Genomic DNA, 25469 nt, shown 5'->3' with positions numbered 1-25469 from the left:
TCTGGTGGATAATATTCAAGACGTAAGCGTATAGCATTAAAAATAAATATGATTATTCTTAATGCAATTTGGGATAGCTCGAGGAGCATCTTGTTACTGATTTTATCAATAGCAGGTGCTTTTTTGGAGTTTAAATCAACAATAGCCTTGTTGATCTCTGAAATCTCAAAACGAAGTGGTTCAGCTGCAGTAATATGGGGTGAAGTAGGTGATAACCCTATTATGTCGTTTGACTCGTTTGGGGCAAATATATTCTTTAACATGACTAACAAACAGGTTTCCTTTTTCAGTATCGTTTCTCGCCCAGCCTCCACTTGAATTACGTAGAGGAGGTCTGCTCATAACAGGTATTTTTAATTTATTTGTAGTTAGCCATAGAGAGTAATTTGAGTACTGGGTGGCATCTAAGTTCTCCAATATATTTATTAATTGAGTCAGTTTTGCGTTTGTGAAGAAGCATACTGAGGCGTTTACGACATTTTCTAAGCTCCATTTTAAGTTGAGGGGATCTGTAGAGTTGCCACTCTCGACGAACTCTTCTTAAGCAGTCCTTTTAAAAGCAGTCCTTATTACTTCAAGATCTACACAGGAGTCAATACCTTTACCTTTTTTTGTGTAATATTTTAAATTTTTCACTAAGAAAATGTTTGTTAATTGATTTATTTTATTAGATATGCTCGTATGTTAAAAATTGTGGAAATAAAATAAGTTATTTAATCTTAATCACACCGATTCACTTTAAACGCAATTAATTTTAAACAATTAGATAACTTACCGTTTAATAAATAATTGTTTGTAATATCCAAATTTTGGGAGGATTTTCTGTCATGGTGTAGATTTGTCGTTTCTGTTGCTGAGGAAGACCTTTTCCTCATGGGTTCAACCAGTGCTTCGTTTAGTGAAATCATTTTGCTAAAAAAACAATAGAAAATACAACGTTACTTAAGAAAAAATTTATGATAATGTCATTAATTTATTTCATTAGGTAGGTAAATATGTTTCGTTATTTTGTATATGTGAAATTGTTGATGAATTTTTTATCTTAACAACAGCTTTTTTCAACAAATTCACCCAATATACTCGAAGCTATTCCTGTTGAATTGTAGAATAATCATAGAGGAACCTCTTAAAGGAAATCGTTGCCAAGAGTTTGGACACACTAAATATTATTGTAACTTGCGTACAGTATGTGTGGCATGCGGAGCCCTTCGTTATTCATCACATGGTGATATCTATAAGAAAAGTCTCAGTAGGAAATGTGGTAACTGCGGCACAGTGAAAAAAGAGGGAACTAAATCATTAATTTCTAAACGGTTAGTCCGGTTTGAATGAAATTTTACATGTGTAATGAGGAAGTGTTTTCGAGTTTAAGTTTTGTATATGGACCTCGTGGGCCCACCAGGGTCCCTAAATTATAATAACTCGGGTATGTTAAATTTTTAAAACTATCCAATAGTTACGTATATACAGGTATGTTCTGCAAATCACATTTTATAAAAGTGGTTTGAAATCACATAAAAGGTGTTCTGAGCACATAATTTTGTGATTTTAAAACGTTCAACAAAGTCACTAATGTTTTCAAATCACTTGGTTATTTCTGCGGCTATTGCATGGAAAATATTAAAATAAATTATTTAAATAAATTAAACAATATGTCCTTTATTAATTTTCTTATAGAATTACTTGTTTTATTAAAAAAACACTTAAAATTTAATAAAAATCTAGAGACACCTTTTCTGCTGTAAAAAGTTTATTTGCTTTTGTGATTTCTTTTGTGGTTTCAGGTTTGTTTTCAGTTGTCAGCTGTTTATGATTTTCGAAAATACATGGAAGCTTGCCAGACTAAAATTTTTTAATGTCTGTCTAAAATATGTTCAATATCTTTAAATTAATTATAGAATTCGTCATAAAATTTATAATATTTGTTAGATTATATTATAAGTTATCAATATGCGTTAAATTTTTTGCGCAAATTGGAAAAAAAAATGCAACAAAGTTGAAGCAAGTGGTAACCAAAAGCAATTGTGTACTGTGGCAGCTTTGCTGTTTTGTTTTCTTTTTGACATAGTGGTTGAGCTTGCGCCATAGTTTTTGCAAAATGTTTATAAAATGTAATTCCATTCTTTTTAATTCAATTAAAGATATAACAGAAGCTCCAGGCATTTTTTTATTTTCACTTTAATATTTCTACAAAATTATTTGCAAAACAAAACATTTAAAATAAACGAATCAGCTGTTTTCTTGTGCTTTCGAAAATTTAAAATCACACCGAAAAATACAATAACAGTGTGATTTACAGAACAGGCACAAATCACACGTGTGATTTTAAAACGGTATGTGATTTGAAATCACGTGGATTACAGAACATACCTGATAGAATCTATTCATACAGGTATGTTCTGTAATCCACGTGATTTCAAATCACATAAAATCACACGTGTGATTTGTGCCTGTTCTGTAAATCACACTGTTATTACATTTTTCGGTGTGATTTTAAATTTTCGAAAGCACAAGAAAACAGCTGATTCGTTTATTTTAAATGTTTTGTTTTGTTTTGCTAATAATTTTGTAGAAATATTAAAATGAAAATAAAAAAAATTCCTGGAGCTTCTGTTATATATTTAATGGAATTAAAAAGAATGGAACTACATTTTATAAAAATTTTGCAAAAACTATGGCGCAAGCTCAACCACTATGTCAAAAAGAAAACAAAACAGCAAAGCTGCCACAGTACACAATTGCTTTTGGTTACCACTTGCTTCAACTTTGTTGCATTTTTTTTCCAATTAGCGCAAAAAACTTAACGCATATTGATAACTTATAATCTAACAAATATTATAAATTTTATGACGAATTCTATAATTAATTTAAAGATATTGAACATATTTTAGACAAACATTAAAAAATTTTAGTCCGGCAAGCTTCCATGTATTTTCGAAAATCATAAACAGCTGACAACTGAAAACAAACCTGAAACCACAAAAGAAATCACAAAAGCAAATAAACTTTTTACAGCAGAAAAGGTGTCTCTAGATATTATAATATTTTCCACTCAATAGCCGAAGAAATAACCAAGTGATTTGAAAACATTAGTGACTTTGTTGAACGTTTTAAAATCACAAAATTATGTGCTCAGAACACCTTTTATGTGATTTTGAAGCCACTTTTATAAAATGTGATTTGCAGAACATGGGAATAAAAAGTACTTTTTTCTTTTTAAGATATCAAGAAAATTTCTAAGGAGATTCTATATGTATATTTTTTTTTTAAATCGGAACACAAACGAAGAAATAGGATCGTTTTAAAAATGTAACATACACAAGGCGTCCTACTTTGAGGACCCTTGGTCACGCCCCTGGTGGGCCCTTTAAGTCAAAACTTAAACTCTACAACACTTCCTCTATATGCATGTGAAATTTAATTAAAATCGGACTTACCGTTTAGAAGTTACATATTTATTTCCCTCTATTCTTTTTTCTATACCACTGTGCGTCGGCAAAACACAAACTATTTTTTTCTCAACTCAGTGTATTCTTTTTTTCTCTACTCACTTTTTTTACCCTTGTTTTTAATTTCTTTTTTTTGCGAAAAAAAACTCTTATATTGTGTGGATTTTTTCATATATTTATTCCGAGTTTTTATCCCTTATTACCCGTGTTTTTCTTTTATTTAAAAGTGATATTTTTATTTACTTCAAAGTGTTTCTGTTGTTTTTTAATACCAGCTTCTTTATACTCAACTGTGCTGATTTAAACGAATATAGCACAAAAGAGAATAAAAGAACAACAATTTACTCGCTAGTTTAATTGTAAACAAAAACAGACGAAAACGAGATTAAAATTAAAATAATTAAATATATATAATTACATTCATGATTCGTACATCAATATGTCGGGAATTCTTCCGGCTCGGTTGCTATTTAAAATCGACCTAATCGGCCCACAAATTTTTTTTTTATTCTATTTTTATTATACAATTTAATTGACATTTGTTCTTAAATCTAGTCCTACGAAGCCTTTTGGCTTGTCTGCAGGAGTTAAAAACTATTTATGTAATTTAATTATATAAATCAGGGTTTAATATTCAGCACCAAAATAAATAGTCTCATGTAACGACTGAACTGAAAAAAGTTTAAGTCTTCAATTTTAACAATTTGCTTACTGAGAACAGTTGACTGTGCACACACATTATAACAGCAAGCAGCAATCGATTTTGTTTTTTTCCAGCAGCCAAACGAATCAGCAGCCGCCATGTTTCAGTTTTCAACTCTACCGAACTGATTACACGACTTCAGCAGCAAAAACATTTCTGTGAGTGCTGCTTACGCATTGTCAGTTTCGAGTTTTGTTTTTCGTACTACGCAGCGTAACAAAAACTGCTAGCTCGACTGAATAGTACGACTGGCTAGTTTGGCTGGTTGTTTAAAATGTGTGTACAACAACACACACTTTATGAAGCTAGGTTGAATCGTATGATTTTTTTGGTTTTTGTGTTTACATATCACAGAGGAAATTTAAATGTTATTATTATTGTTAATAGAAATAAATAGGAAATTCTTATATTTATTACATCTTAATTAAAAATACTTCTTATTAAAAAATTAATTTAATCAAATTATTAATTAATAAATTTAGAATAAAAAATTATTGATATTTTTTTATTATATTTTATATTGAATAATGATCACTTGCTTTATGATTTTTGGAATATATTTATTAATAACAAGTAAGAAAGTATGGTCGGTCAAGCCCGACCATATAATACCCTACACTAAGTAAAAGAGCAAAAAAAATGTTTCTTTTAAAATTTCAATAATTTATATTTTTGAGTGATGGGGGTTATATGGGAAGTGGGGTTATATGGGGGCTATGATCAATTATGGACCGATCACCATGAAATTAGGTCATGTGATTTATGTCTATATTAAAGTTAACTATGTTCAATTTTGTTTGTTTACCAACATTTTTAAGCGATTTATGCACGTTAAAGTGATTTTCGGAAGCGGGTCTATATGGGAGCTATGACTAATTATGGACCGATCGTAACAAAATTTGGTGACATGAATTTTGTGTATATAAAACTTATTTGGAGCGGAATTTGTGGAGATACATATATAAAGTAAACATTTATGACCGATAAAGTCCAATTTCGGAAGGACATTCGTATGGGGGCTAGGTGAAATAGTGGACCGATTTCAGCCAGTTTCAATAGGCTTGGTTCTTGAGCCGAAAAAATAATATGTACCAAATTTGATCGAAATATCTTCAAAATTGCGACCTGTACTCTGCGCACAATCGACTCAGAAAGTGATTCTAAGTCGATCGGTATACTTTAAGGTGGGTGTTAGACTAATATTTTTGGGCGTTATAAACATCTGCACAAACGCATAATACCCTCCCCACTATGGTGGTGTAGGGTATAAAAAGAAATGCTTTATTTTCATTAAAAACTTAAATATCATTTACACATTTAGTACATAGTAGGGTATTCAATTAATCGGGTTTCTGGTTTAATCGGTTAATCGGGCAAATAATTAATCGGGGTTTGGATTTAATCGGTTAATTTAAAATTATTCGATTAACCGAATAATTTGTATTTTAATTTTAAAATGAAAATACAACAACGAATTTTGTGTACAAAAACATAACAATTCAACCAAAAATAATAGCAAATATGGTATTTGAGATACATTTTGTATACACATGTGATTTTTTCATGATTTTAGTGCAGCGAGCTGCAGTGAGCTCTCAAATGAGCTCTCTTGACCAACTACAATCTGTCAAAATTAGAATACACACGTTTATATGAAGACGATTCTTTTGACGACAGCACATCTACACGGCCACACGATTGTTTTTGCCGCTGCAGCCGAATTAGGCTAATTTCTATTTTTGTCAACTACAAAACAAAAATAGTGTTGCTAATATAATAAAACATGTAAATTATATTAGTGCTTAAAAAAATATTTTTTTTTTTACTTAATTAAGAGAAGTTTTTGATAACCATATTGATGTAAATTAATAACAGGTACATAATTTTTACTCAAAATAATTGTTTAAATCATAATTACTTTGGAATTTTGTACGGTTATTTTTTATTGAAGTGGCACCACTGAATTATAAATCAGCTGTTTACTTTGAAGCTGTCGTCTTTAAAATAATTCAGTAGCTGCCACACGACTACAACTCCAGCCAGCAGAATTTGTGTTCGTGTAGTCGTGTAGCCTGATGTCTTCAATGTGTTCAATGCATCACTTGTACGCAAGCACACACATTCAGTGTAGCCAGATGTGGGGATTTGTCCCCAATTTGGGGATTTCAAGATTTTTTTGGGGACAGAATTTCGTGGGGAGGGATTTGGGGATTTTAACAAAATTTGGGGATTTACATCCATTTTTGGGGATTTTACATTTTTAGACATTAGCGGTATTCACAATGTAGAGTACTTGGCCTAGTAATAAAGCAGAAGAGCTATTTATTGACAAACATTTCAATTTCTAATCTATTTGGTTTTATATTTTGTTTAAATAATCATATTTTATTTCTTTCATTTCTTCAGAATTTGATGAAAAACACAAAAATTTTAGATTTTTCGTTTCCAGGACACTATTTTGATAATAAAAAAATTAAAAAAGGATTTCATCAAAAGTTCACAGATATTAAATTGTTTTAAATTCTTGCTAAACACAGAAAGCTGAATCATTCTCTAGGAGCCAATTTTTGACTTCGTATTTAAATGTTAATTACACTGTGCGAAAGTGAAAAAAATGTCAAAAAATTTCAAAAACATCCTCAAATTCAGAATTTATTCAAAAAAAAAAGTTTTCAATGATGTTCTTCAACTTATCGTCGACCTGTAACTTAAGCTGGCCACACACGGTTGATTTGTGATTATGATTTGGTCGTGTTCGACATCTTGTTACTTGTTAATGGGGATGTGCGCGATAAAAATCACAAGTAATTGAAAATTTTCAATCACAAATCAGGCGAACAAATCATTCCGTGTGGGCCAGCTTTAGTCAGTTTTTGTCCGACTTTATATTTTTCAACGGGTTTGGAAAGAAAACTGATTACGTTTTAAAATACCGTGCATCTTTTGATACATTTGTAAGTTATAAGTATTGTTTTTGTTAAGAATATCTAAAAAAAAACAAAATTTGATTTTAATAGCATTTCAATACTTATTTTGATATGAAAGCTTATACCAATGCATTGATATACATTTTTATTGCAATGTATAAAGAAAATTTAGTTCTTAACATGTCTTCTGTATATGTATGTATATGAAAACTATTTGTGTTGAATTTTATTTGAGTTTGAAATATTTTTAAGAAATCTATACTCATTAAAATGATTTTCGGAAGTGGGCATTATATGGTAAATTTGGTGAGGCAGGTTCGGCATATATAAAATTTATTTTTGCTGAATTTGTTTTTTATATCTATATAACTAAGATATTTATGACAGCTTAACTATTTTCAGATAGGGCAATCGTATGGGGGCTATGAGAAATGATGTACCCATTCTAATCAAATTCAATAGGCTTCGTCCTTGGGGCAATACAAGAGCTTGTACCAAATTATCTTTGAAATTACGACCTGTAGTTTGATTACAAGGTTTACATGGACGGACGGACATCGCAAAATCGACTCAGAAAGTGATCCAGAACATATTGGTATACTTTAAGGTGGGTATTGGGACAATATTTTTGCACGTTGCAAACATCAGCTCTAACTCAATATACCCTTCTTTGGAACTTTTTTCGAAAAAAGTTTAATAACTTTTGCAAATATAAACCGATTTCGACAAGTAATGTTTATTTCTATATATTCTATTGTCTTTAAAACACTGTGTAAAAAAATAGGTTTTCATAGAAAAAAATTAAAATAACTTTGTTGAATTTGAAAAACGACGAAAAAAATATGCAAAATGTGTGAGTTAGAGGTACTAAGTACTACTTAAAACAGTTTTTTTCAAAATAACTCAAAATTTTGAGGAAGTTTCAAAATCTTTGAAAACGGTTTTAGTATTCCCTCACCTAGGTCTACAACCACCATTGGGTCGCTTTTCAAGTTCTGACAAAAAGTTTTATTTTGCAGCAGAGTGTTATCTTTAAGTTCTATTTTAATACGACAATGAGTTTTTCAATGCTTTTTTTAAATTATATTTAAATGGATTCCACTTCCGATGCGGTGAAATTATGGCTTATTTTGTCCATTTTTTACAAAATATACTTTCTTTTTCTGGAATAAAAAATCGAATATTATAAAGCTCTTGATTTCTCAATGAGTTATAAAAACTAATTCATACAAAAATCGGATAAACATCAAGAATTCTTTGGCAGGTTTCAAAGTAAAATGACATCTTCCAAACAACTTGTTCCAAAATCGATGAATCAACATTTTGAAAACTGACAATGAGGTAAATAGATGTAAAAATGCTTGTCGTATGTTATTATGCCAGATTGCAACTTTAGTTTGTTAAACTCAACATAGTAAAATTTAGTATTAACAATATAATTTAATTTTTTTTATGGTGACAAAATTGGGGATTTCAATTTTGAAATGGGGATTTTTTGGGGACATCGACTTTCAGATTGGGGACATAAGATAAACTTTGTCTGGCAACACTGCACACATTGTATAAAAACAGTCAGTCTCGCATGATCATTGATAGAAGCAGGTTGTGTTACGCTTTTATGTTTGTTTATTTCATTATTTCAGCTATTTGTTTTTGCCAGGGAATATTTCTCAACTCATACAACTACAATATCTAAAAACTGTAGTGGTGTGAGTTTGCATTTCGCTGTTTTAGTGAGATCCTTTGAAATCATCTTTTAAATAAAGAATATAATTTAAATATTCTTTTAAACGATATTTTTTTAGAATAAAACATGAAAAAAAACTCTCTCGCTGATTGTAGATGTTGGTGAAATCGAAAGCATGATACATACATATATCCAATATATATAAAATCCTTTGTTATACCATTGGAATCCTTTATGGATTGTTTTAGATTTTGAATACTTTTAATAGTTTCGTTAAGTTCTGATAAAAGACTCGTTTGAAAAAAAAGTTTCGTCTATATAAATTTGTATTTGCATCAAATCAGAAAAAAACAAGTAGGAAAGTATGGTCGGTCAAGCCCGACCATATAATACCCTACACTAAGTAAAAGAGCAAAAAAAAAATGTTCTTTTAAAATTTCAATAATTTATATTTTTGAGTGATTTTCGGAAGTGGGGTTATATGGGGGCTATGACCAATTATGGACCGATCACCATGAAATTAGGTCGTGTGATTTATGTCTATATTAAAGTTAACTATGTTGAATTTTGTGTGTTTACCAACATTTTTAAGCGATTTATGCACGTTAAAGTGATTTTCGGAAGCGGGTCTATATGGGAGCTATGACTAATTATGGACCGATCGTAACAAAATTTGGTGACATGAATTTTGTGTATATAAAACTTATGTCGAGCGGAATTTGTGGAGATACATATATAAATTAAACATTTATGACCGATAAAGTCCAATTTCGGGAGGACATTTGTATGGGGGCTAGGTGAAATAATGGACCGATTTCAGCCAGTTTCAATAGGCTTGGTCCTTGAGCCGAAAAAATAATATGTATAAAATTTCATCGAAATATCTTCAAAATTGCGACCTGTACTCTGCGCACAAGGTTTACATGGACAGCCAGCCAGCCAGCCAGCCAGCCAGCCAACCAGACGGACGGACGGACGGACGGACGGACATCGCTTAATCGACTCAGAAAGTGATTCTAAGTCGATCGGTATACTTTAAGGTGGGTATTAGACTAATATTTTTGGGCGTTACAAACATCTGCACAAACGCATAATACCCTCCCCACTATGGTGGTGTAGGGTATAAATATGTTAAGCAAAAAAAAGGAATTTCGGTTAATCGGTTAACCGAGACAAATTAATCGGTTTATTTGTTATTTGAAAATCGGCAATTTTAAATTATTCGAACAGTTAACCGTCCAAAATTAATCGGTTAACCGATTAACGGTTAATCGATTGAATACCCTAGTACATAGATACCAGTATGATGGAATAAAAAAATTTCTTAAATTTTAATGTAAATGTGAGCAAAAAAAATAATTTGCGAATTTCGATCGGCCCGCCGAATTGTTCTTGGGATTGCAAAACCATGTTCTAAAAAATATAAAGCCGCAATGTCTTTTTTTTTTGGAGGGGGAATGTGTATTTTTTTCGTTTTAGCAAACATTTCTTCATTAAATAAGTATGTTTTTATTTTAATGTAAAGTAATCGTAATGTAAACGCAATTTTCGTTCTAAAGAAATATAAAATACCAAACTCAATAAAATAAATTGTTAACTTATTTTGAGAAATATTCTGAAACCGGTTAACCGTTTGTTTTCTATTTTAAAAACCTACAACTTTCAAATATATACATATTTTATATTTTCAATAATTCGACAGACAAATAAAAACTTTTTCTAACCTTTGTTTACTTTTTAACAATATTTCCTTATTTTCGTATCAAAAAACTTTACCAATGTACATTGGGTTCAAATGGTATCAAAGAGGTATTTATTGAAATTTAGAAATAAACTTTTTATAATAAATTTATAGGGTATATGGTAAAAGTAGATCAAATTCTGCATGCCTAGCTGTAAAAATCAATCAACTTTCTCTACAGTGAGTAATTTTTTATACCCTACACCACCATAGTGGGGAGGGTATAATGCGTTTGTGCAGATGTTTGTAACGTCCAAAAATATTAGTCTAACACCCAACTTAAAGTATACCGATCGACTTAGAATCACTTCTGAGTCGATTAAACGATTTCCGTCCTTCTGGCTGGCTGCCCATGTAAACCTTGTGCGCAGAGTACAGGTCGCAATTTTGAAGATATTTCGATCAAATTTGGTACATATTATTTTTTCGGCTCAAGAACCAATCCTCTCGAAATTGGACTTTATCGGTCATAAATGTTTAATTTATATATGTATCTACACAAATTTCGCTCCAAATAAGTTTTTTATATACAAAATTCATGTCACCAAATTTTGTTACGATCGGTCCATAATTAGTCATAGCTCCCATATAGATCCGCTTCCGAAAATCACTTTAACGTGCTTAAATCACTTAAAAATGTTAATATATACACAAAATTCAACATAAATAACTTTCATATAGACATAAATCACACGACCTAATTTTATGGTGATCGGTCCATAATTGGTCATAGCTCCCATATAAGGCCCACTTACGAAAATCACTCACGAATATAAATTATTGAAATTTTAAAAGAAAAATATTTTTACTCATTTACTTGGTGTAGGGTATTATACTTTATTATATATCTTACTTGTTTTTTTTCAAAAAAATCAATGTAAAAAGGGTATATAAATAACTTCATTGAAATAAAAATAAATACATTTTAAATGAGAAATAAAATGTGAAGTCTCTTCTTATTCAAAATAGCATTAAAACTTTTCTTGTGTCTAAAATTTTATGGATTTTATTAAGTTTTTTCCTTCTCCAAGTAAAGTAACAAAAAATCGAGTTACGCCTTTTTGATATTAAGCCGTCGATATGTATGTAATTTTATTAATTAATTTAATTTTTTATAATGAAAAATTATGAAATTTATAAATGCAATGAAATCAAATTTAATGTTAATCGAATATATATATGGGGCATTTCACGTCAAGTGAACCAACTTTTGAAATCGATGTCTTCCGATCACGATGAAATTTGCACCAATGTTAGTTCTATTGGATAGTAATTCCGACACCATTTTTCAACAAGATCGGTCAAGAACTCTCTGAGTTATAGGAGGTCAAAATTTGACATTTTGGCCAAACAGGTGTTTTTTTTTTATCCATATAACTTATTACCTATTGTTCTTAGCAAAATGTGTCCCAAATAGTTTAGATAGCTATTTATGCAATCTTTCGAAAAAAAAAATTAAAAAAATTTAATAAAATAATTTTGATTTTTTTTTTTAAATCAAAAATATTTTTGACTTTTTTTCAATGGACCCTTTTTATTTTTTTTTTTTATTTTTTTTAAGAAAGCTTAGGTCTTTTCCTAAGCGACCTATATGGTCGCTTAGTGGGATGCGAGTGGGATATCTATCAAAAAAAATATTTTGTAACTCAAGATTTAAAATTTTTGAATTTTTTTGCAAAATCAAAAACTTTGTTGACTTTTTTTTAAAAAATGGACCCATTTTTTATTTTTTTTTTTTGCTCAGAAGAAAGCTTATGTGTTTTCCTTTAACACCCTTTTTGTCGCTTAGTGGGATGCGAGTGGGATATCTATAAAAAAAATGTTTTGTAACTCAAGACATATATTTGTGTGTAAACCTTAAAAATTAAACTTACGCAGAGAAACTAGACACATTAGCTTTTCCGATGGTATGTAACTGTAATACCCATAATATGTTAACCTCAGGAATAAAAATCACTTTTTTTCTATGGAAATGTTGAATAATTTAATTTTTTTTTTATTTGTAATAATAATTAATTTAATATATAATAATAATAATAATAATAATAATAATAATAATAATAATAATAATAATAATAATAATAATAATAATAATAATAATAATAATAATAATAATAATAATAATAATAATAATAATAATAATAATAATAATAATAATAATAATAATAATAATAATAATAATAATAATAATAATAATAATAATAATAATAATAATAATAATAATAATAATAATAATAATAATAATAATAATAATAATAATAATAATAATAATAATAATAATAATAATAATAATAATAATAATAATAATAATAATAATAATAATAATAATAATAATAATAATAATAATAATAATAATAATAATAATAATAATAATAATAATAATAATAATAATAATAATAATAATAATAATAATAATAATAATAATAATAATAATAATAATAATAATAATAATAATAATAATAATAATAATAATAATAATAATAATAATAATAATAATAATAATAATAATGATAATAATAATAATAATAATAATAATAATAATAATAATAATAATAATAATAATAATAATAATAATAATAATAATAATAATAATAATAATAATAATAATAATAATAATAATAATAATAATAATAATAATAATAATAATAATAATAATAATAATAATAATAATAATAATAATAATAATAATAATAATAATAATAATAATAATAATAATAATAATAATAATAATAATAATAATAATAATAATAATAATAATAATAATAATAATAATAATAATAATAATAATAATAATAATAATAATAATAATAATAATAATAATAATAATAATAATAATAATAATAATAATAATAATAATAATAATAATAATAATAATAATAATAATAATAATAATAATAATAATAATAATAATAATAATAATAATAATAATAATAATAATAATAATAATAATAATAATAATAATAATAATAATAATAATAATAATAATAATAATAATAATAATAATAATAATAATAATAATAATAATAATAATAATAATAATAATAATAATAATAATAATAATAATAATAATAATAATAATAATAATAATAATAATAATAATAATAATAATAATAATAATAATAATAATAATAATAATAATAATAATAATAATAATAATAATAATAATAATAATAATAATAATAATAATAATAATAATAATAATAATAATAATAATAATAATAATAATAATAATAATAATAATAATAATAATAATAATAATAATAATAATAATAATAATAATAATAATAATAATAATAATAATAATAATAAAAAGATGAATAATTTAGTAAAATTTAATCTTAATCACAATAGATCAATTTATATAATAACTATTTTTACACTTAATTTATGAAGTTTTTAAATTTTCAAATATCCATACTTTTATCCTCCTTATTTGTCACCTTTATTAGCTGCTTTTTTTTTGTCAATCCTTTCTTGGCGTTATTAGATTCAGCTACTGATTTCGCTGCTGGCTTCTTTTTTGGCTTTGGAAAGAAATCGCATTGAGTAGATGCAGAAAACTTTTTTAATTTGAGTCTTCCATCGACAAGCTGTATGAAAGCATGGTATTGAGCAGTGCCATCGATTGTTACCGCAGCATCGAATCTGCTCTTTAGTGTTTTCAATGTTTCCTCATGATCCTCTTTGCTACTAAAAACTATTTTAGTTTCTTTACAATAATTCTTTGCCCAATGGAATAAAGCAGTCGCATCTAAGATGCGATCTTGATGAGAGCACTGGAGGCTATACTTCGCTGCATTTCTTTTGAGGTTTGCTCCAATACCATCACATGCTCCTTTACCATGAGCAGTAGGATGAAAATGGCACTCAGCTGGCATTCCAAAATCTTTTTCATGAGCTGATGATTTGCGAAGCTACTTTTGTTTTTAAAATGTTGACGAGCTCCGTCCGAAACGTAGTATACCTTTTCTACTGTAAATTTTGATTTTAGATAATTTAGTATTATCTTCTGGTACTCATAAACTGCAACGGTGTCATGTTTTAAATCGTCGGATATGATTGCCATACTTTTGTGTTCCAGGTTTTCTTCTTTCATGTAGTAAATAACTACTGTGAATATAGTTGCTTGGTCGTTATTGAAGTGGAATGCTTGTATGGAATCCTGAAGAACATATTTATAGTTCTCTGCGAAATCAAATGAAATAATGAATTCACCAGACTTCAAATGTGTTTTCAAGTCCTTGAAGAATGACCACTGCTCTTTGACTAAAAAGTCATGGGTTCTCAAATTTAGCAATCCTCTACACAGTTCTTCCACAAAATCATCCACATTTAAAATTATGGTTTTCAGTGTGCATCTTTCAGTCTGAAGCCAAGATTCAAATTTTAACTCCTCAATACATTCTCGATCAAAAGAGTTGATTAAATTTTCTTTGATGGATGTGGTTTCCGGGCAATTCGAACATTCACCTAAGTGGCAAGAAGTTGTAGCATTAGGGCACATAGTCAATTTAAGGCAATCGCGGTAATGGTGTAAATCTTCTGATGAATCATCTTTTAAGTAATTTAAGTTGATTTCCTTCAACATCAATTTAACATTTTCATGGTAAATACAAACACATACTGTGTGAGTTCCGCTGCTTCCTGCCAAAACGCAATGTTTTGGCCTCAGTTGTGTAAATTTTGTGAATCCAATTTTGACATCCTCGTATTCAGATTGAAATGTTGCGAATAATTCATTCAGGTTACAGAGAACCATTCTCTTCTGCATTTGAACTTTCTTGCCATCGATTCGTACAGACATCCAGTCTTTCATCCCTGGCATCAGGCGACTCATATCATTTCGCTGATAAAACTGAGTTATTAGAGATTTAGTATCGCACTCCAAAGTTTTTCCCTTCTTTTTGTTTGGGAGTGTGAGAATCCCATGCTCAGCAACCAATTGTTTAGCAATTCTTGCTTTTCGTTGAGACGTTCCAAACTCAGTCATTGTTTTTGCAGAACTCCATGTTCTTGGAGCAAGCGTGAGAAGTTGAATTCTTTCAGCTTCACTCTGTGACGTTTTGTATTTCTCTTTTATTTGTTCAAGAACTTCTACTGCATCCTTATGGTATTGGTTTCGACACTAATTCGTTGAATTTGAAAAGTTAGAATAACCATCATCATCAACAGTTCTGTCTTCATTCTCGGAATTACTTTTGTCTTCATCTGGAACAACTTCAACTATTCAAATTCGGTAATTCGTTCAACTTTCCGAGCTCTTTCCTGCATGATCCACAAATTTTCAATAGTTTTGACAGCGTAGGGAATTTTTTTTAATAAGCCGTCGGAAATATTTCGCATATCTGATGATCTGTGCTTCATTTTGTTAAAGGGATTAAAACAAAAAGACGAATAAATTTCATTTTCAACCTTAGCCTTTTTAGAAGTCGTAGACATTTTGAATTTTGTAAGTATTTATGTAAATAACACACGTCTTAACTTTAACGCTGTTTCTAAAAAACTGATTTCCGTATGTCTTCAGAATGACAATAGTTTTTTAAGATCATATCGGTAGTACGTTTTAATGAATGAGTCTAAAATCTTTTATAAGGGTCAAGAAGGGCTTACATACTAAAGTACCTAGTTTAACCAAATGTTACAAATAATAATAAAAATAAACCACCATATAAATAACATACCTGTCAACTTCTACCTCTCCACCCACTTCTTAAAGTCAAATGTCATAAAATAATAAATAAACTGGTACTTCGGAGAAGGGCCATAAAATATTTCCACTAGATTCCAAAAATTTGTTTCTGGGGCACCTGATATTTTAACAATGAAAATCACGTGCGCTGAAAACTACCTCTAGGATTGACTAAAAAAGCCGCAAGATACAAAACTCAGACAAATTTTGGGGGTGGAAAATTAATAGCGGTCGGCCTCATATTGCACCCCTCCAGTGGCTATTATCGGTCAGTTGTTGTGGTTTTTATTTTTAAGGTTTTAGAAACACTTACACACAAATATGAAAAAAAAATAAATTTAAAAACATTTGTCTTGAGTTACAAAACATTTATTTTGATAGATATCCCACTCGCATCCCACTAAGCGACCAAAAAGGTTTTAAAGGAAAAGACCTAAGCTTTCTTTTGAGAAAAAAAAATAATAAAAAAAGAGTCCATTTTGGAAAAAAAAAGTCAAAAAGGTTTTTGATTTTTCAAAAAAAAGTAAAAAATTGTATGTCTTGAGTTTATAGATATCCCACTCGCATCCCACTAAGCGACAAAAAGGGTGTTAAAGGAAAACACATAAGCTTTCTTCTGAGCAAAAAAAAAATTGGGTCCATTTTTTTAAAAAAAGTCAACAAAGTTTTTGATTTTGCAAAAAAATTCAAAAATTTTAAATCTTGAGTTACAAAATATTTTTTTTGATAGATATCCCACTCGCATCCCACTAAGCGACCATATAGGTCGCTTAGGAAAAGACCTAAGCTTTCTTAAAAAAAATAAAAAAAAATAAAAAGGGCCCATTTTGAAAAAAAAGTCAAAAATATTTTTGATTTAAAAAAAAAAAAATCAAAAATATTTTATTAAATTTTTTTAATTTTTTTTTCGAAAGATTGCATAAATAGCTATCTAAACTATTTGGGACACATTTTGCTAAGAACAATAGGTAATAAGTTATATGGATAAAAAAAACACCTGTTTGGCCAAAATGTCAAATTTTGACCTCCTATAACTCAGAGAGTTCCTGACCGATCTTGTTGAAAAATGGTGTCCGAATTACTATCCAATAGAACTAACATTGGTGCAAATTTCATCGCGATCGGAAGACATCGATTTCAAAAGTTGGTTCACTTGAAGTGAAATGCCCCATATATGTATATTAAATTTTTTTCTGAAAAAATAAGAATTTTGCATTTATCTCTATTAACAATAACAACACTTAAATTTTCTCTGTTAAATGTAAACACAAAAACCATACGATACAACTTAGCTTCACAAAGTGTATACAACAACAAATTCTAACAAACCAGCCAAACTAGCCAGTCGTACTATTCAGTCGAGCTAGCAGTTTTTGTTACGCTGCGTAGTACGAAAAACAAAACTCGAAACTGACAATGCGTAAGCAGCACACACAGAAATGTTTTTGCTGCTGAAGTCGTATAATCAGTTCGGTAGAGTTGAAAACTGAAACATGGCGACTGCTGATTCGTTTGGCTGCTGGAAAAAAACAAAATCGATTGCTGCTTGCTGTTGTAATGTGTGTGCTAGAGTACTCCAAGATTGTATGGACGAAAAAAACTTTCTAGGTACAGGCCGTCCACCCCTCTAGAATTGTTCTATGTATTGTAGAAACACGTTGTGTAAAATATTAGGATGATAGGATAACGTTAACTGGTGGCGCAACGACGCTGAAGTTTTGAGGTGCATTTACAAGGGGAAAATATGCAATTTTTTCAGTTTTTGTAAAAATTTTGCCATTAAATAATGACTTTTACAATTTAATTTAAAAGAATCGAAATGTGTACGTAATTGTCGTTATAATAAGATATAAAAGACAAAAATTGGTGAAAAAATGTTAAAGTTATTAAAAAATAGCCAGGCCATTAACGTGTATCAGGCCACTAGAACAAGAAATTTATGAACAAAATTAACATATTTTGAGAAATATTAAAATAAAAGCTTATTTTTACTTAAAATATATCCATATTTACTTGTATATGAGTTTTTGTCCTCGTAGGATACCTTTAACCTATTCGCAGGTATGACCAAAAAAATTAGATTTTTTTAACGGCAGTTTCAAAACTCCAATTTCAAATTTTTAAAAATTTTGTTAAACAAATTTCAGAATTTTTTGATCATCACATGGGGATTTATTGACAACAAAATAGGGAATAAAAATGTGTAAAAAGTATGTCAATACCTCCTATAGTTTTTCCGTACCTGCGATATAAATTTTGCGATTTTCGAGAAAAACTAATTTTTTGGCCATATTTTGGGGAATGACCAGAATTTCCTTACTGTAATGATTTTTAAGTAAAAGCTATTCAGAATAATATAGTCCAGGTAATTTTAAATATAGTCTGAAATTTTTACTAAAATCGGAAAACTTTAACCATTAAATCGTGAAGGTCAAATAATATAGTCCAGGTAATTTTAAATATAGTCTGAAATTTTTACTAAAATCGGAAAACTTTAACCATTAAATCGTGAAGGTCAATTTTTTCAATATTTGGAATTTCTCATGGAAAGATAGCGAAATATTATATATATTTTGGCCGATTTTGATGAAACTTAAGAAAAATATAAAATGAAGTCTAGTATTCACAATAACAGTACAAAAATGGAAATTATCCCTTAATATCACTTGGGGTCCAAATGACCCTCAACTTTTAAAATCACGAAAAACACATTCATTTTGACCCCAAGTACTCTTAAGGGTTAATTTCCATTTTTGTACTGTTATTGTGAATATTAGACTTCATTTTATATTTTTCTTAAGTTTCATTAAAATCGGCGCAAAAATATATAATATTACGCTATCTTTCCATGAGAAATTCCAAATATTGAAAAAATTGACCTTTGACCTTCACGATTTAAGGGTTAAAGTTTTCAGATTTTAGTAAAACTTTCAGACTATATTTAAAATTACCTGGGCTATATTATTCTGAATAGCTTTTACTTAAAAATCATTACAGTAAGGAAATTCTGGTCATTCCCCAAAATATGGCCAAAAAATTAGTTTTTCTCGAAAATCGCAAAATTTATATCGCAGGTACGGAAAAACTATAGGAGGTATTGACATACTTTTTTCACATTTTTATTCCCTATTATATTGTCAATAAATCCCCATGTGATGATCAAAAAATTCTGAAATTTGTTTAACAAAATTTTTAAAAATTTGAAATTGGAGTTTTGAAAAAAATTAAATTTTTTTGGTCATACCTGCGAATAGGTTAACGGTATCCTAGGAGGACAAAAACTCATATACAAGTAAATATGGATATATTTTAAGTAAAAATAAGGTTTTATTTTAATATTTCTCAAAATATGTTAATTTTGTTCATAAATTTCTTGTTCTAGTGGCCTGAGACACGTTAATGGCCTGGCGATTTTTTAATAACTTTAACATTTTTTCACCAATTTTTGTCTTTTATATCTTATTATAACGACAATTACGTACACATTTCGATTATATTAAATTAAATTGTAAAAGTCATTATTTAATGGCAAAATTTTTACAAAAACTGAAAAAATTGCATATTTTCCCCTTGTAAATGCACCTCAAAACTTCAGCGTCGTTGCGCCACCAGTTAACGTTATCCTATCATCCTAATATTTTACACAATGTGTTTCTACAATACATAGAACAATTCTAGAGGGGGGGACGGTCAAAATTCGAAATTTTATTTTTTTGGAGCACTCTAGTGTGCACAGTCAACTGTTTTCAGTAACCATGTGATCAAAAACTGAAACTAGTTACTTTTTCTTAAGCATGAGACTGTAAAAAGTTAACTATTCAGTAAAATGCGACTGCTTTTAGTAGTTCTTCGAAACCCTGATATAAATATTTCTGTATTTTTTATTTTTTCAGTTCATTTAATAAACATAAATATGTACTATATATTTCTTTTTAATTTATAATTTATTGCGAAGTTATTAAATGTTTTCTTATTAATATTTTTCTTTTGTATTTATTTGTAATATTTAATAAGTTATTGAAAATTGTAGGTAATATAACTGAAAGTGTATTTTTCCCATAATAATTACGATAAAGATTAACTTTAAAATGACCTTGTGCTCGTCGTCTTGTGTTGTGATTATGATTAATGGGTTGAAGAAAGTTCGGGTCATTATAAAATTCATTGATTAGAGTTGAACAATATATGCTGTGGATGTTCATTACGTTTAATACGCTTGCAATGTTGCTCGGTGTGCGGTAGTTGTTACGATCGTTGTTGTTGATTCCGACGTTGTTGTTGTTGTTCGTGCTACTTATTGCGATCTCATTGACGTTGTTGTTAGCTAAGTTGATGTTATTGTATATATTGGCATAGCTGATGCTGTTGGGATTGTTGTTAACGTTGTTAGTGTTAATTACGTTGGTGTTTTAACAGTTAAACTATTATAGTTCGTGGTGTTGTTGTGGATAGTGTTGGTATGGTTCATGTTGGTGTAACTGTTGTTATTGTAAATTACATTGTTGACGTTGTTGTGAAGGACATTGTTATTGGCGATGTTGTTGATGGTTAGAACGTTGTTGTTGTTGGTTAAGGTGTTGTTGTTCGTTAAAGCGTTGTTATTGATGGTGTTGCCGGAAATGTTGTTGTTATGTACGGCGTTGTTGTTGATGTTATTTTTATGATGTTGGCTTTTCCACCAGATTTTTAGAATTTGGTTTTAAGTTTGTTGGAGTGATCCGCAATATGTTGCACCTCAACAAGCAGTAATATCGTGTCGAATATAGGATTCAGTTAAAACGAAATAGGCTTGCTTTAGAACCTCGAAGGGAGCGGAGTAACTAAGATGGTACAAACTATAGGCTGTTTTTCGCAGTTTTTTCCGAAGTTCTTGTATATTCTGATCAACGTATACACCGAGATATTTGTAGGTATTTACCAATTCTATATTTGTATTGCATGTATTGCAGTTTTTATTGTTGTTTGTATTATGTAGGCAATGATAGTCATGAAATTTTACATCTACATATATCAACGTATCTAAAATGTGGCGCTTTTATATGCATTATTTTGGTTTTTTTTGGATTAGTATGTGAAAGTGTATCAAATGCTTTACTGAAGTCTATAAATAGTACTAGACAGTGAATGTGTTCGCTCAAGCATTTATTTATGTAATTGGAGAAGTTTCCCAGAAGCATATTTGTATTTTTTCCTTTTTGGAAACCAAATTGACTCTCATTTATGATATTATATTTTCTTAAGAAATCAGTTAATCTTCTATTATTTCTTCGAGTACTTTCTCTATACCTGATAATATGGCAATGGGCCTATATAGGGTGTTCAATCGATTAACCGTTAATCGGTTAACCGATTCATTTTGGACGGTTAAATGGAAATTGCCGATTTTCAAATAACAAATAAACCGATTAATTTGTGTCGATTAACCGATTAACCGAAATTCTTTTTTTTTGCACTTTAATAAATTTTTTTTCTATTTATTTTTCCGTTTCAATTCAAATACAAATTTCAAATTAAAATTAGATATTTTTGAACATCCAATAAACATGATTAGTGAGTATGTATAATAATTGACATATTTAATTTACATCTATTTGAAACTTTGTATTTCCATGTATAGACGAAACTTTTTTTGAAATGAGTGTTTTATCATAACTAAACGAAACTATTAAATTAATCAAAATCTAAAACAATCCAAAAAGGAATTTTCTTTATTATGCTTTTGATTTCTCCAACATATACAATCAGCGAGAGAGTTTTTTTCCAAGAAAAGCTTTATTAAATCTAAAGAAAAAATCGTTTAAATTATATTCTTTTTATAAAACATTATTTCAGAAGATCTCACTAAAACCCTAAACAACTCACACATCGCTCATTTGCTGCAACAACGTCATAATTCAAAAAAAGTCGTTTCGAGAAAAACATCTTTGAATATTTTAGGACATTTTACTATTTCTTAAATAAATTTTCAACAAATCATGTGATTTCAGAAATATAAACAGTAGATGTTAATATCTTTCTAATCTGTATTTAACCCAAATTTTTGCTTATCAAATATACGAGAAAACATGAATTTTAATTTTGATGTTTACAACAAAAAACACTCTCACACAAAAAATAATTCACTTTTTTGAAAACAGATGAAACTATATGAAAGATTATAGAACAGCGCATATTTTGTATTACTCAGTTCATAAAACACGGATTTTGAGTTATGACGTTGTTGCAGCAAATAGGCGATTGTTTACAAAAATTATCTCAAATACCTTATTTGCTGTATGTTTTTGTACACAAAATTCGTTGTTGTATTTTCAATTTAAAATGAAAATAGAAATTATTCGGTTAACCGAATAATTTTAAATTAACCGATTATTAACCGAATAAATCTAAACCTCGATTAATTATTTGCTCGATTAACCGATTAAATCAGAAACCCGATTAATTGAATACCCTAGGCCTATAGTTGTTGCAGTCATTTTTCGTACCGCTTTTATATATGGGTCGTATGAGTGACGTTTTTAGTAATTCAGGTACCGTTGCATTAAATATACTTGAGTTGACGAAGGTTATTATAGGCGTCAAAAGTTCAGCATTTTATTTAATATCCTTTGGCCTTATTTTGTCAATACCAGGGCCTTTTTTAACATTGAAGTTTTTTAGTATCGCATATATTTCCGTTTGATTTGTTGAAGTAACGTATATCGAGTTTCGAATTCTGTTATTTGTGTATTGGATAGTTTTTATGTTACAATTATGGATTATTTTTTGTACATTTTCTTTAAAATTATTAGTGATGTTTAAAACATTTTCATTTTTGAAATTTTTAATTAATATTTTATCATTATTATTCATTTTTTTACCCACTATTTCATTTATTGTTGCCACGTAACGCAAATTTTTTTTGTTTTCTTTAAACTTATTTTTAAAATAATTGTTCTTTGCAAAATTAAGTTTTTTATTTAAATTGTTTCTGAATTTTTTATATTCTAATTCATATTTTTTGTTATTTCGGTTATTTTTCTATAAAGTTTATCCCGGATATCACAGCACTTTATCATATCTTCACTAATCCATAAACTACTATTATTTCTTTTCGTTGATTTTGATATTTTTTTAGAATTATCATAAATATTACAAAATGTTTTATAAATATTATTAAAAATTACATCTGTGCTTTGGTCTATTAACTCATTCCAATTAGTTTCTTTAATTTGACGGTTCACTTTAAAATTGTTTAGTTTGGCACGCGTAGCAATTGTGGTTTCTCTCTCCTGGTTTGCGTATTCTTCTTCATACATCGAACAGAAAACAGAGTAATGATCGGAGATGCTGGTTCTGATTATTACTGCATATGTTTGTGTTGTTGTTTTATTTGTTCTTACAAACAAGTGATCCAGTCTTGCCAAAACGGCGGTTTTTCAGCTAGATCTGGAGGTATTTTTTCGTCGTTAGCGGGTATTTTTCGGAAAAAACCGCTAAGTGGTTTTTCTATATATTGTATTTACTTAAGCGAATTTGAAGTGTAAGTCGATTTTTCTTTGTGTTGATTTTATGGTTTATCGATAAATGGTTTTTTGACTTAACAGAAAGACAATTCCAAATCGAATGTTTTGAAAATTACATTAAGCCTAATAGCAAAGAATAATAACAAGAAGTGAAACGCTGTCAAAAAAAACCTAAGTCGGTTGTCAAAAAAACCTAACTCTTTGGATGTATTGGTACCATTTTATTTATATGTATTGGTTTTCAAACCACTTTCACCACACTCATCAAACACACAGAGTTGTAAAAAAGCGACCTTAAAAATTATAACAAAATTTTATTACAATTAAATTTAAAAATTCAAACAATTCTCGAATTATTTGAATTATATTTGATCTGGAAAGGTTTTATAAATAGATTTTTGAGCTTTTTATTCCATAATTTCTGCAAAAATTAAGTTTATTTGAACTATTTTATTTATTTCCAATACGAAATTTTACAAATGTGTATTTTTTAGTTTTTATTTCACCTCCTAAAAAATTAATGTCAAAAAAATTAAAAAAATATTTTTTTCGTTTGTGCAAAATATACACGTTTCGGTTATTTAAATGATTTAAGTGTGTAAAAAAATAATAAAAATATTATGTGATGGTGAAAGTGTGTGTTAGAATTGCAATTTTGTGCAATTTTCAAGAAAAAGTTTTGAAGTTAAATCTCTCTCTCAGGTGTGTTGAATTGACATACTACTTGTATGTGAGAAGAGAGAGAAGTTGTTGTTGTAAAAAAAAATGAGAGGCTTCCCTTCTTGTTATTCTTTGCCTAATAGTTATTTACAAAGAATAACAAGAAGGGAAGGCTCTCTCTTTTTCTACAACAACAACCTCTCTCTCTTCTCACATACAAGCAGTATGTGAATTCAACACACTTGAGAGAGAGATTTATCTTCAAAACTTTTTATTGAAAATTGCGATAAAATTGAAATTCTAACACACACTTTCACAAACACACACAATTTTTTAATTTTTTTCTACACATTTAAACCATTAAATTAACCGAAACATGCGTATTTTGCACAAACGAAAAATATATTTTTTTATTTTTTTTGACATTAAATTTTTGGTGTTGAAATTAAAACTGAAAAAAAAAATTTTAATTTCGTATTGGAAATTAATACAAAATTCAAATAAGTATAATTTTTGCATAAATTATTGAATAAAAAGATGAAAAATCTATTTATAAAACCTTTCCAGATCAAATATAAAATAAATAATTTGAGAATTGTTCGAATTTTTAAATTTAATTGTATTAAAATTTTGTTATAATTTTTAAGGTCGCTTTTTAACAACTTGTGTGTTTGAGGAGTGTGGTGAAAGTGTTTTTTTCAGCAATACATATAAACAATATATCACTAATACATTCATATAGTTAGGTTTTTTTGACAACCGACTTAGGTTTTTTTTGACAGCGTTTCACTTCTTGTTATTATTCTATGGTTATTTAGGTTATCAGTTTGAAACTGAAATACGAAAATACAAATGCAATGGAAATATGTCTGAAAAGGAATCAAAAATCAGACAACGATGTGTTGTACATTTTTGTATATCGCTTTTTGCTTCTAAAAACCGAGATATTCTGTCAAAAATAGATAGTTTTTCAATAAATAGTGTATTTCAATAAAAAAAGATGTTATTGCATATTTGGAACAATTTGGTTGTCCAGACAATTTTCAGTAACATCTACATTATTAGGTGGACAAATCTTTCAAATACTACATCGTTTTGGTTTAAACTTTTG

At 28.4% G+C, this 25469-nt stretch overlaps 1 protein-coding gene across 1 annotated transcript in view; it reads right to left on the bottom strand.

Moving 5' to 3' along the window:
* Positions 1 to 25469, bottom strand: part of chico — a 431529-nt gene that overhangs the window by 327856 nt on the left and 78204 nt on the right. Inside the window, exon 2 of the mRNA XM_065500717.1 lies at positions 776 to 912. Within this exon, the coding sequence (XP_065356789.1) occupies positions 776 to 912 (137 nt within the window). The remainder of the gene's footprint in view (positions 1 to 775; positions 913 to 25469) is intronic.

This window comes from Calliphora vicina, chromosome 2 (genome assembly GCF_958450345.1).
Source record: "Calliphora vicina chromosome 2, idCalVici1.1, whole genome shotgun sequence".
In the NCBI taxonomy this organism is placed as follows: Eukaryota; Metazoa; Arthropoda; class Insecta; order Diptera; family Calliphoridae; genus Calliphora; species Calliphora vicina.
This window is presented reverse-complemented; position numbering and strand designations above follow the sequence as displayed.